At 41.9% G+C, this 13358-nt stretch overlaps 1 protein-coding gene across 3 annotated transcripts in view; it reads left to right on the top strand.

Annotated features, from left to right (window-relative positions):
- LOC149224983 (flavin-containing monooxygenase FMO GS-OX-like 4) overlaps positions 1 to 13358 on the top strand; it is a 320681-nt gene that overhangs the window by 94821 nt on the left and 212502 nt on the right. For all 3 annotated transcript variants that reach the window (XM_089386382.1, XM_089386380.1, XM_089386381.1), the window contains exon 2: positions 6097 to 6167. In XM_089386382.1, coding sequence (XP_089242508.1) covers positions 6097 to 6167 — 71 coding nt within the window. The remainder of the gene's footprint in view (positions 1 to 6096; positions 6168 to 13358) is intronic.

The raw sequence follows: 13358 nt of genomic DNA on the forward strand, positions 1-13358 counted from the left end.
GAGTAGTTTATCACTTCATCAGGATCGAGATGTTCATTTAGAGTTCCTTTTACTTTGATATGCATGATATGCATGGATACTCTCAAGGACGAGTGGCTATATAAGAGGGGGTAGAGCTCAAGCTAAAATTGGCTTTTGTTTGCTTTACATCCCTTACCATTCTTTTGCATTTTAACATTTGGCTCATGCTCTTTCTTTTCTTACAATTGCATCAACTTCAGGTCTGTTGAAGCCCTTCTTCTCATAGGACAAGGCCAATAGGGAACTAGTACGAGCAATTGACAACAACCAATCAAAAGATGGGATAATGGATATAGGGGAATGATGACAATGTTGATTTGGGGTAGCATCAGATGTGCTTTAGCCACGAAATTTGGTGGAGAGGTTGGGGCACATGAGATCTCCAATACCCAGAAAGGGTTTGGGCAGATCCTAAACAAATAAGGAGATATTAAAATATTTAATATTTTTAATGGAGTCCCTAAGTCTAAACTTAGGGAAAATAAAATATTAATGTGTATTAATATGAATCTGTGTTAGAGTGATCCAAAAGACATGGATCAAGCCAAATCTAATCTTAGCCGTTGATTAGGGACTTAATCTCAGCCGTTGATATGTCAACAGGAAACGTATAAAAGGAGGCTTGAGGGTCACTTGGAGAATACACCAAAGTGATTAGTCATTCTATTATCTAGAGCGGGGATTGCTAAGAGAGATAGAATCAGTGATCGGGAGAGCAGCTGAGGGGCATTGAGTACAGAGAGACAGAGAGGTAAAGATAGTGTCGGGATAGCAGCAAAGCAGTCAGAGAGAGAGACGTAGGCGTAGCCAGTGCTCACGCAGGGCTACACAGAGGCAGCTAAGTGCTGAGCAGAGCACTAGAGGGGCCAGCGTAGCTGACGCAGAGGCTCAGAGAGCTGACGCAGGGCCTCCTGGGGCTGACGCATGCCAAGATAGCTGATGCAAGGCCAGCGCTGGGCTAGGAGAGGCTGACCTAGTCCAGATTGGGCAGACGCTGCAGTTTCAGGAGTAGATTGGTGCTGAGTAGTTGCTAGAAGGATTATCCGGGGTTTCAGCCAATAGATTTGTCTCAAACGTAGAGGTATTACTGCTAAGGAAATTCTCTATTGGGTAGGCTAGTTTCGACACCCAGATTGTACTCTAATATTTCTTAATAAGAAAACACTCAAATAGCAGCACCGATTTTCCCTCATTGGGTTTTTCCGAGGACATTAGTCCAAAAATAATGGTGTCATATGGTGTGTTTGTTTCTGTTTCTTTTAGTTGCTGATTTGTAATATGTTGAGCATGCACTAGTGTTTATTTTCAGTATTTACATTGTAAATAACTTGTTAAGGAAAATAACAAGTAGGTAGGAATAAATCAGATAAAGTGCATGGAGGGTTTCTAATTAAGTAAACTTAGAAACTTCAACATGTTATCATAGCGTGATTGTAGATCATAGGAGGACTAAAGGACACTAGCTGAGCGGAGCAATAGCAATAGAAAACAACTGTCCCGAGGTGACAGACGCTGACGTAGAGCCAACCAGAGCCACGCAGAAGAAGTTGAGAACTGCGCAGAGCCTCAAAGAGGCCAGTGTTGCTAACACAGGGGCCAGAGGGTTGATGCAGGGCATCCCAGGGCTGACGCAGACCCATCCGGGGTGACATAGAGCCAACGTGAGGTAGAGAGGGGCTGACGCAATTCACAAAGAGGCAGTTGCTGGGGTCTAGAAGGCTACAGGAATATTGCAGAGTGGAGCTAGTGAGGTACTGTAATCAAAACAGTACCTCACAGAGCAGGGCCAGAGGAGTTGTTAATGAGGGTTTCTAGCCGAGGAACCCAGATCAGAAGTGCAGCTGCACAAGTCGATCAGAGTAGGGGGTATCTAGACAAGCGGCAGAAGGATTTCCAGGAGGGAAATTAGGACTCAAAGGGAGTCTAGAAGAGAACTTCCAGACTAGAAGTAGAGACTCAGAGGAGTCGAACAGAGAACTTCCAGGAGGGAAGTAGAGGAGCATCATGGCACTACACGGGGTAAGAGACCAGAATAAATTGGATGGAGCATTAAACTTCGCAGTGTGGAAGGCCAGAATCTTATCAGTGTTTGACAGGAATCGTGTCAAGAACTTCGCCTTGAAGGTAATAGCTGTCCCAGTTGACCCCAATGATAATGATAGGTACGAAGAGGCGATGGTGAGGACCAATTGCATTATCCTTGACGGGGTCAAGGATCATGTGGTACCACATATAACCGAGAAGGAAACGACATTTGAAATGTGGGAGGCTCTTAAGAAGCTGTACTAGCATACTTCTGTGCAGAGAAGAATGCTGCTCGAGAACTAGATGAGGTCGTATCAGATGAAGAAGGGTCAATCGATTGACACCTTCCTCGCAGGACTGAATGAGATCCGAGATCAATTGACTGCTATAGGAGCGACACCGGATCAGGAGCTTATGGTGAGGACAAACCTGAATGCTGTCTCAGAAGATTGGGAAGTATTTGTCCAGAGTATCTTGGGCAGCGGGAATCTCCTACCTTAGGACGAGATGTGGGCAACTCTTCGCCAGGAAGAGATCAGACGACAATCAAAGACAGGTAGCAGCAGCAAAGGGATCAAGGTCAAGAAGGAGGAGGAGGATGTGGCCCTAGCATCTGAGGGAAAGCAGGAGAAGCAGAAGAAGAAATATCTCTCCAAGATCAAGTGCTTCCACTGTGGGGCGCTGGGTCATTATGTGACCCAGTGTCCAAGGAAGAAGAGTAAGGGAGAGTCTTTCGAGACTAAGGCAGTGCCAACATGGGCAGAGAAGGAAGTTTTGACAGACGATGACTGTGCCATGAGTGCACACGCACCACTTGAGCGGAGGTGGGGAGACATCAAGCTGTAGTTAGGAGGACTACAGGCGATGAGGGGCAGGATCCTTGAGGTATCTAGCCTCTTGGATTAGACCTTGCTATGGGAGCCCCGACGAGGAGTAGCAAGACTGGTTGAGTGGGTAGAGAAGCGGATGGAGCGGCAGAGAGAGCTATAATGCAGGAGTCCCGAGACAGCGCGAGGCTAGCAGGCTGCAGCAGTGTGAGAGGCACAGGAGTGTTGCACCAGTGCAGGATGGCACATAGAGGTGTGCAACGGTGCGAGATGCAAGGAGTTGTTGCAGCAGCGCAGAGGTCAGAGAGGGAGCACTTGTCAGTGACAGAGGGAGCTTCAGCATCAGTGGGTGTCTCTAGCCCAACAAGGAGGTCAGATTCAGAGATCAGTTACTTACTTCTTAGTAACTGAGTTGCAGTGCAATAGTGGGCAACACGATGCAACACGATGAGAGGAGGTGCAGTGCGGATGTTGTGCTGGGGGAAAGGACCAACAACAACACAAATGCAGAGGGAGCTGTCGTATAGATGCAGTAATGGCAGTGGCAAAACCATGGACAATAGTACAGGATGCAGCAGTGCAGAGGTTGTTGGGCAGGAAGGCCTAGCATCAGCACAGGTAACAATGTCGGATGATCAGAGTAGTACTCAGTGAGGAGTATTGCTAGAGCACAGTCCTCACTAAGAGGGAGTGTTGATTTGGGGTAGCATCGAATGTGCTTTAGCCACGAAATTTGGTGGAAAGGTTGGGGCACATGAGATCTCCAATACCCAGAAAAGGTTTGGGCAGATTCTAAACAGATCAGGAGATATTAAAATAATTAATATTTTTAATGGAGTCCCTAAGTCTAAACTTAGGGAAAATAAAATATTAATGTGTATTAATATGAATCGGTGTTAGAGTGGTCCAAAAGACATGGATCAAGCCAGATCTAATCTTAGCCGTTGATTAGGCACTTAATCTCGGCCATTGATATGTCAACAAGAAAAGTATAAGAGGAGGCTTGAGGGTCACTTGGAGAATACTCCAGAGTGATCAGTCATTCTATTCTCTAGAGCGAGGTTTGCTAAGAGAGACAGAATCAATGATTGGGAGATCAACTGAGGGGCGTTGAGTACAGAGAGACAAAGAGGCAGAGATAGCAGCTGAGCAGCCAGAGAGAGAGATGCAGGAGCAGCCAGTGCTCATGCAAGGCCATGCAGAGGCAGCTAAGTGCTGCGCAAAGCACCAGAGGGGCCAGCGTAGCTGAAGCCTGACACAGAGGCTCAAAGAGCTGACACAGGGCCTCCTGGCGCTGATGCAGGCCAAGATCGGTTGACGCAGGGCCAACGCTGGGCTAAGAGAGGCTGACACAGTCCAGATTGGGCAGACACTGGGGTTTCAGGGGCAGATTGGTGCTGAGTAGCTGCTGGAAGGATTATCTGGGGTTTCAGCCAGTAGATCTATCTAAAACGGAGAGGTATTACTGCTAAGGAATTCTCTGTTGGGTAGGCTAGTTTCGGCACCGAGATTGTACTCTGATATTGCTTAATAAGAAAACCTTCAGATAGCTGCACCGATTTTCCAACATTGGGTTTTTCCGGGGACATTAGTCCAAAAATAATGGTGTCATATGGTGTTTTTATTCTTGTTTCTTTTAGTTGATGATTTGTAATATGTTGAGCATGCACTAGTGTTTATTTTCAGTATTTACATTGTAAATAACTTGTTAAAGAAAATAACAAGTAGGTAGGAATAAATCAGATAAAGTGCATGGAGGGTTTCTAACTAAGTAAACTTAGAAACTTCAACAGGCAAGTATTAAGTATGAATAACATGGAGCGCTACCACCATTAGAGCCTCCTATTTGGGCCCTTCCTAGACAGTGAAAGAAAAGACCCTAAGGAAGGTCACACTAGATGAGGGACACATGATAACCACCAAGGTGAAGTATGGGAAAAAGTACACAACCAATACCGGTTATAATCCAATTTCAACTTGTGATCCATACTAGAATGCTTTAATCATTAAATGCAAGCACTTGAATACAAAAATGGTTGAAGTAACTCACAATTGATGACCTACCTTCATCGGATGAGTAAGCTAGATTAACGAATATAGTAACCGGATCATTGATGAAAGGAATTTGAGGCTGGCTATATGTGGAACATGGTAGGGTTGTAGGGTGGCAAGCTGCAACTTAGGAATTTTTTTTTTGCTTTTGGGGTTACCCATTTATTTGGATGGGTAACAGGCCCAATATTGGATAGGCATTAGTCTTGGCTCTACTTCACCCCTTTATTTTCACTGTATTACAAAAAATATTGTTTTACTAAGCTATCTCTCCACATCACCTTCAACCTCCTTGTCACAACCTTAGTAATCCTACTTGGGGATACCCCTTTTGTGTTGGAGAAGAGTCAACCGAAAGTGAGATAGGGAGTTATTGAGGTGATAGTTGTAGCCCTTTTGAGTTGCCCTTGGGTTGCATCCATGGATTGGGACTTTTTCCATGTAGATGCATGTTTTAGAGGTAACACTGTACTACAACCATTATTTTATCAAGGCTTACTCTTAAAATTTCACCTTGAGCCCACACTCTGTAGCCTTGATAATCCTACTTTAGGAAATCCCCCCTTGTGTTGGAGAAGAGCCAACCTAAATTGTGGGGAAGAGCTGCTGAGGTGACAGTAGGCAGCTTTCTGAAGTTACACAGCTTTCACTATGGTGCTTGGGACATTACATTTCTGTGGGTGCTGGATTTTGTGTAACACAGCTTATGCTGGAGAACAATTTAGCAGAGCTCTACCCTCCAGCAGAAGGTATTCTTATTCTTGATTAATTGTTCTCGGTTATATGCTTGAATGGTTATAACTTATAATACAACAGTCAATACTTCTAGGCTCTGGTACATGATCTAAACAGCAACAAAGCAATTAGGAAACCATATAACAGATCAAATTATAAAGATGGAAAAGCCTACATATGTTGAACAATATATATAACCAGAGAAGGCATAGAAAAATATTCAGTCCCAAGCAAAATTAACAGCAACAGGATTACAAGTGCAGTTTAAACCCCTGAGAATTGCCAAAACAATAAAAATGATTGACTGTGTTTTCAGTAGATGTAATTGTTATGAGCATGTGCCAATTGAATCAGCTACTTTCACATTTACTCATGGTTGTATTGATGATTGCTGCTATATGTGGCTTATAATGGATATGTGTTCTTTTGTTTGTAGGTATTGACAAATGGCCTGGAAAGCAAATACACAGTCATAATTACCGCGTGCCGGCTCCATTTCAAGACCAGGTAATTAAAGACTAAATCCACAAGTTGTCTCTATAGTCAGAATGCTAAGTATCTATAATGACAAGCAAACTCAAAGGTACTTTAGCAGAATTCGACAAGTGTTCATATATCTTCAGTGTAAGATGCATGCTAAGGAGCTCCTATACAGAAGCAACAGTTCTTTACCATACTCCATAACTAGATGTTTGATTTTGAGATCAGCTTCTAGGAGTATTGTTGCTCATTTAAGCAAGGTAGCCTGTACAAGAAATAGTGCTATATTGCATCATAACACAGACTACTGTCAAATTTTTGTATAGGTCGCTACTCTTTTCTATTTTTGGCTGGTTCCACAAAGATAGTGTTTACAAATTTAGTATATCACATCAATGTGCTTGCTAAAAGGTGCTAGAGCAAGATATATTTGCTGAAAATGTGAATTTTACTATTCCTTTTATGATTATGTTGACCCCTTACATCAGTTTCCCCTTTACTTGGTGATTTCCTTTCAAAATGCTGTGCTCAAACAGGCTTGAAATATGTCTGTAAATGTTCTTGAGCATAAATTGTGTATCAAGAGGGATATTGTTGCAGAAATTTAGAACTCTCCTATATTTTTCCTTGAACATTAACACTTTCCTTGCATGATCACATATCAAAAGAATTATAATTGTAGAGTTTCAAATATATTGCAGGAAGATTGAATTATTTTGCCAGGGGAATGTGTCATTTTTCAGGAAACAAATTATTCAAGTATTTTGTTTATTATTGTTTAGCACCCATGAAGCTCTTCTCTGCATCACAGCCTGTCAGCCTTGTTATCGTTCGGGTTCTTCCTAGAGGAAAAGTCCTAACCTCTCTGAAAGGAAAAACCTAAGGATCCTATCAAGTGGTCACCACCTGTCACCTACTGACCATTCCACTCTTTAGGCTTGGAAAAATTTAAAAGCCAAGGGGTATTCCCTTAGGGGGAAACCACTCAAGACTATCTCACTAAACTAACTTGATTTGAAGGGTGCTGGTCAAGGCTTGGTGACAATGAACTTCTACGGGCACATTGAAAGCCAAAAGGTGACTTGATTAAATTATTTCACAAACAATATTTATAAAGCCAAGTGCAAATGAGTATCAACTATGAAATGATATTGTCACAATGGTGACAATTTTTTGTGAGATTCCTTCAAACAACAGTAATAAGAAAATTATATTTGTGGGTTTAATGACACATCGATAATCCATACAATCACATCATGAGCTCATAACGATTTCAAAAAAGAAAGGGGAGCCATAGACCATGTAAAATTCAGAATAAAAAAAACATAGAAAACCATATGGATCAAATGCGTTTGAGAAAATGAAGGTGCTATGGTTCGGAATTATGAACAAATGCCAGATCACTATGCATTAATACCCCACGAATCAAAAGTTTAGTACTGCTGTTGTCAGATATATAAAAGTTCATTCGAATTTAATATCCACAGAATTGTCAGAATCAAATGGATGCCCATATTTACATGTGTTATTTAAAAACAATAGAAGTATACCGTTCCATTCAAGATGTACCATTCATTAGATATCAACCAAAGTTAAAACTCAAGATTGAATGAACCATGTGTGCTGTTACCCCTTGGTTTTCACAGGGGTACCTCAGAAATTTTTCATTTCCTTGAGTCATTCAATGGAAGTCCCACTGTCAATCTTCCCTTGAATGAGGTTCATGTCATTTTAATTTGATGTTGAGCATGTTCACCAACCAGTGGACATCAACAGTAGATTATTGGTTGAAAGGTGATTGATGATGTACTGAACTATGCTATAGGAAGTTTTGGTTCTTTTTCGAGACATTAAGTGCAGTGTTTAAAATACAAAATCAAATGATGGCTGGTATAACATACAGTTATGGATTTGATAAACAATACAGCTTGACAATAAGAATGAGCCGTCGTTTGCATTCTCTGCACGAAGGTACTTGAAGAATTTGCTTTGGTTTGAAAATTTTGAGGACTTGATCAGCAAGCCTAATGAGCATGACCAGGGCATTCCCCTGGTTCCAAGTAGTCAACCACCAAATGTATGTCCTTATCGACACCTTTTTGCACAAAAGAATGAAATAGAAAAATATCATTAAGGAACTATTGGAGGCTGGGGTCATTCATCCCAGTAAAAGCTCTTATTCATCATTAGTAATGATGGTGCTAAATAACGCAGGCACTTGGTGCATGTGTCCTGATTTTAGGGCTCTCAACAAATTAACAATCAAGGACAAATTTACCATCCAGTTATTCATGATCTCTTGGATGAACTTCATGGAGAAAAGATTTTCATTAAGCTTGATCTATATATAGGATAACACCAAATCGGGATGAAAGACACAAACATCCCAAAGACAACTTTTAGAACACATGAAGGTCATTATGAACTTCTATTGATACCTTTCGTCATTGTAATGATCTATCCACTTTCTAGTGCCTCATGAACAAAATTTTTGAACCCTTCCTATGCAAATTTGTGCTGGTATTCTTTGATGATATCTTGATCTATAACAATGTTATTAGAACCGAATCGCTAAACCCCTTTAACTAGGAACCGGTAAGAAAATCGGACCAAAACATTGGTCAACCAAAAACACATATAATGTTCAAATTTTAAAGAAAAATATATATATATATATATATATATATATATTTATGTGCATCCATATGAATCCAAACCATTTATACGCAAATATGCAAAAAATCTCATTGATATAGCAAGAGTGCATTAGCCAAAATAGCACTTAGTGCTATACATCGCTGAACCAAAAGACATCAAGAAACATGTTGTAAATGGCCTCTACAGTCCAAACATAAGCATGATACTACAATACTACAACTACAAGTGCTAATGGCCATCATCAAAATCATCATCCTCCTCATTCTCCTCATTCGCAGAATGAGTAGCCTCTAAGTCTACAATGGGATTTCGGCTTGATTACCCTGGTCCTGAAGGTGGTACTTGTAATATCTCTCCCTGTAGAGCATGTGAAGGTCCGTCCAAGTTCAACCAAGAAAGGTCTTCATTATCAAATGATGGTGCCTGACTCTCCACAACCCATTTTGTTGTTGGATCAAAATCACCCAAGACGATGTTGTTTGATTCAGGAGTTTTTTTAGCAATTGGTTATGCCTCGACCTAAGGTTGTATTGAACATAAACGGTGTCGTTCAACCATTTTTGCTCCAAACGATTTCTTTTTTGGTATGTATATGCTAAAATATGCCCCAAGTCCGTTCACACCTTGAAGAACTGCATGTTTGGCTCAATATCCAAATTGCAAATTTTTGCAATTCAGGGCACTGGCTACCAAATTTTCGCCACCAATAAGCTGAAAAAGGGTTGAAGGCAAAGACGTATTAACAAATGATTTTGAAACTTGGACTCAACAATTACAATGTGTATTTTGACATCTCTTGCCTAGTGGATCCCTTGCTCCACTTCTTATAGCCACAAACATGTCAAAGGTACTGGTACTCTCACTAGAGTTCTAAAGCTTGGTATGTATTTGATCTTGAATCTTGGGATTTGGGATCATGCGTTCAATGCATCTATACAATCCATATTTTACCTCCCCATCTGCCTCAAAATATATAGGGTAACGGTATTTCAAAATTCAAAAAATAAAAAAATATTCATCAATTGATTTTGAATGTTTGGAAAAGCTTTTCTAATGAATGACAAAACTTATAAGCTTTGAAAATTGGAATTACATACCTTGGATTTAAGTAGTAGCCTGCTGCATGAAAAGATTTATGGAGTTGTTTTTTCCATCTTTCATTAATGATTCTCCATAGAGGAATGTACTTTTTCCTTGGGGGTGTTGAAGTTTCTAAGTCTAACAGTTAGAAACCCTCCATGTACTTTCTGATTTATTCCTTCCTACTTGTTCTGATAAATTAACAAGTTATTTACCATGTAAATACTGAAAATAAACACAAGTACATGCTCAACACATTACAGATCATCGATTTAAGGAAACAGAAACAAGCACACAAATGACACCGTTATTTTTGGACTAATGTTTCCAGAAAAACCCAATGCGGGAAAACTGGTGCAACTATCTAAGCGTTTGATTTATTAAGCAGTTTCAGAATACAATCTGGGTGCCAAATCCGGCTCACCCAACAGAGAAAAATCTCGGTAGTATTACCTCTCCTTCGGAGACAGATGCTCTAACTGAAACCCCAGATAAACACTCCAGCAACTCCTCAGCTCCAATCTACCCCACGAAAAACCCCAGCGTCAACCTTTTCTGCCCTCTGTGTCAGCATTCCCGGTAGTTCTTAGCAGTTTTGGTTGTTCCCAGCAGTTCTGGCTTTTGCCCTCTGTGTCAGCTTTCCCAGCAGTTTCGACAATTCCCGGCAGTTCCGACTTCTGCTCTCTGCATCAGCTTTCCCGACTGTTTCGGCAGTTCTGGCTTCTGCCCTCTGTGTTAGCTTTCTCGTCTGCTGCGTTGATCCTCTCGACACTATCTCTGCCCCTTTGCTTCTGTATTCACTGCCCCTCAGCTGCAACTCCAGATCACTCTCTCAAATTTCTCAGCAAACCTGGCCCTAGAAAGTCGAAATCTTGATCTCTTGGCGTGTTCTCCAAGTGACCCTCAAGTCTCCTCTTATACTTTTCTCGTTGACAAATCAACGAACGAGATTAAGTCCCTAATCAGCGGCTAAGATTAGATTTGGCTTGATCCATGACTTTTGGACCATTCTGACACAATTTTATATTAATTCACATTAATATTTTAATTTCCTTAAGTTTAGACTTAGGGACTCCATTAAAAATATTAATTATTTTAATATCTCCCAAACTTATTAGAATCTTCTGTTGGACACAGATTGTCATTGATGTCAATATGGCAATATTCAAGAGGAGGAGACAGAGCATATCAGAGCCAAGAGGAGCAAAAGGAGCCAAGAGGAGCGGACCAGGCCAGAGGAGCCACATATATCGGAGGAGTGCCAGAGCAAGAGGAGCCATATCGAAGGAGTGTCAGAGCAAGAGGAGCCATCGGAGGAGCTACAAAAGCAAATAGAGCCATATATGCCTCAGACAACATTATCGGGAGTTGTTGAGCCATATATGCCTTCATTAATACTATCGGGCGATTGTTCGGGCAATGAAAACCCACATATGCATGTATTAACGATTATCGGGAGTGGAGGCAAATAGCAGCGATATCGTATCGGAACCCTTAGGGGTGAGAGTGGACGTGATATGTGATTTAGCGCTGACCGTCCGATCTGAAGGAATAATGGACGGCGGGGATCTAATCCGCAATCGGCATATCAGAGCGATCGCGTCGGAAGGATCGGGGGATGCGATATGTGACACCGCCGACAGCCCGGAGCCGAAATCTTATAAAGCAGAATATACAACCATATCGGGTCCGCAGAACTCTTGTATCGCATTGGAGCAGCAGAGGTAGCGATCGCCGAAATCATCCGGAGCCGAAATTATATTAGAGAGCAGCCTAAAGGGAGATCGGGTCCGGTTTTGTATCGGCGGATGCATACAGATATAACCCGCGACGAGCGATCGCCGATCGCCGACGAATTACCTTTGGGCGGAGGCGGATGCGATAAAATATAAACTGTGGTGCATAGCATATCGGGTCCGCGGAGGACTTGTATCATTTCGGAGGTAGCGATCAGCGAAATCGCCGAATCATCCGGAGCCGAAATTATATAGAGGATGGTTGAATGGGAGATCGGGTCCTTAAACTCGTTCTGTTATAACAATCCCGCCGATACGAATCCGCCGATATGACGGATCCGAAACCAGTATAGAAGGGAGTCTAAAAGAGCATCGGGTCCGCTCCTCATCGGAGGTCAGGCCTTAAGAGTTTTGTTATGGTTGCAAAATCCGGACCCGCCGATAATTGTAAAGGCGGGTGCATAATAATTAAAGTCCGACATTTGAATTAGAGCGGGGGTTTATAATGTTTTCCGTGTATTATATGATACATGGCCGCGGGGTTAAGATATATATTAAAGCCTGTGTGATGGTTGATTGATGGCTCGGGTGGTGGCTTCCGATGGTTGATTAAAGCGCTCGGTGATGGTTGATTAAAGGCTTGGTTGGTGGCTTTCGATGGTTGATTAAAACGCTCGGGTGGTGGCTTTCGATGGGTGATTAAACGCCTCCGATAAAGCCTGTAAGGTATTAACCACAGGTCAAGGGCCGAGTTTTATTTAAGAAAGGGGAGTTTGGGTTTTTCTACTCAGATTTTGGAACACTTGTATAGACAGAAGAAGCAAAGGAATGGAAGCCGAAGTGTCAAGCGATCAAGTGAGGAGGAAGCCAAAGAGCCAGCATGTAAGAGGAAATGAATGGACAGGGGCATGGAGCATATAAAAGCAGCAAAAACAGAGAACTGTAGCGGTTGTTCATGAACGGTATAACCTGAACATGAGATAGTGAAAGCAACAGAAGAAAAGGGGGCAGCAGAAGCAGTGGAAGCTGAAAAGAGCGCAGCAGAAGCAGTGGAAGCTGAAAAGAGCGCAGCAGCACACCAGTGTATACCAAAGAGGTTGCAGCCTCAGAATTGAACAGGATTGAAGTCCTTGGGAGTTGGTGCTCTTAAGTCCAAGATTGGTGTCTTGGCAAAATAGAGTTGGTGCTCAGGAGGTTGGAGCCTCACCAAAGTCCAAGTTGGAGCTTGGCAACCAATTGTGACAATCTATTTATTGTAATTATTTTCTGTACAGTTATATTAATAAAAGCATTTATTCCTGCTGTTCATTTTGTGTTCTGAACATATATGTTTTAACTAGTAAAACAATAGTGAGAAAAAGAAATACTGATTCACCCCCCTCTCAGTATTTCCAACAATTGGTATCAGAGCCGGCTTCTTCATTCTAGACTAACAGCTTGAAGAAGGATCAGCGACCATGATGAGAAATCATGAAGCATTAGGAAAACCTCCTCTGTTTGATGGCACTAACTTTGGGTTTTGGAAGAAAAGAATGACTTACTATTTAATGTCCCTTGGACCTGAAGTCTGGCATTTTTGTCAAACTGAATATCGAGCGACTTCCACTCTTCCAACAGACCAAGACAAGAGGAAAGCCTACATTGCAAATGCAAAAGCCATGAACTCTATCACCAGTGGAATCACTGATTCCGAGTTTACAAAAATCATGCACTGTAACTCTGCCAGAGAAATGTGGGAGAAGCT

Source organism: Pinus tabuliformis, chromosome Q (genome assembly GCF_031772625.1).
Source record: "Pinus tabuliformis cultivar Carrire ecotype Pingquan chromosome Q, CPIR1, whole genome shotgun sequence".
In the NCBI taxonomy this organism is placed as follows: Eukaryota; Viridiplantae; Streptophyta; class Pinopsida; order Pinales; family Pinaceae; genus Pinus; species Pinus tabuliformis.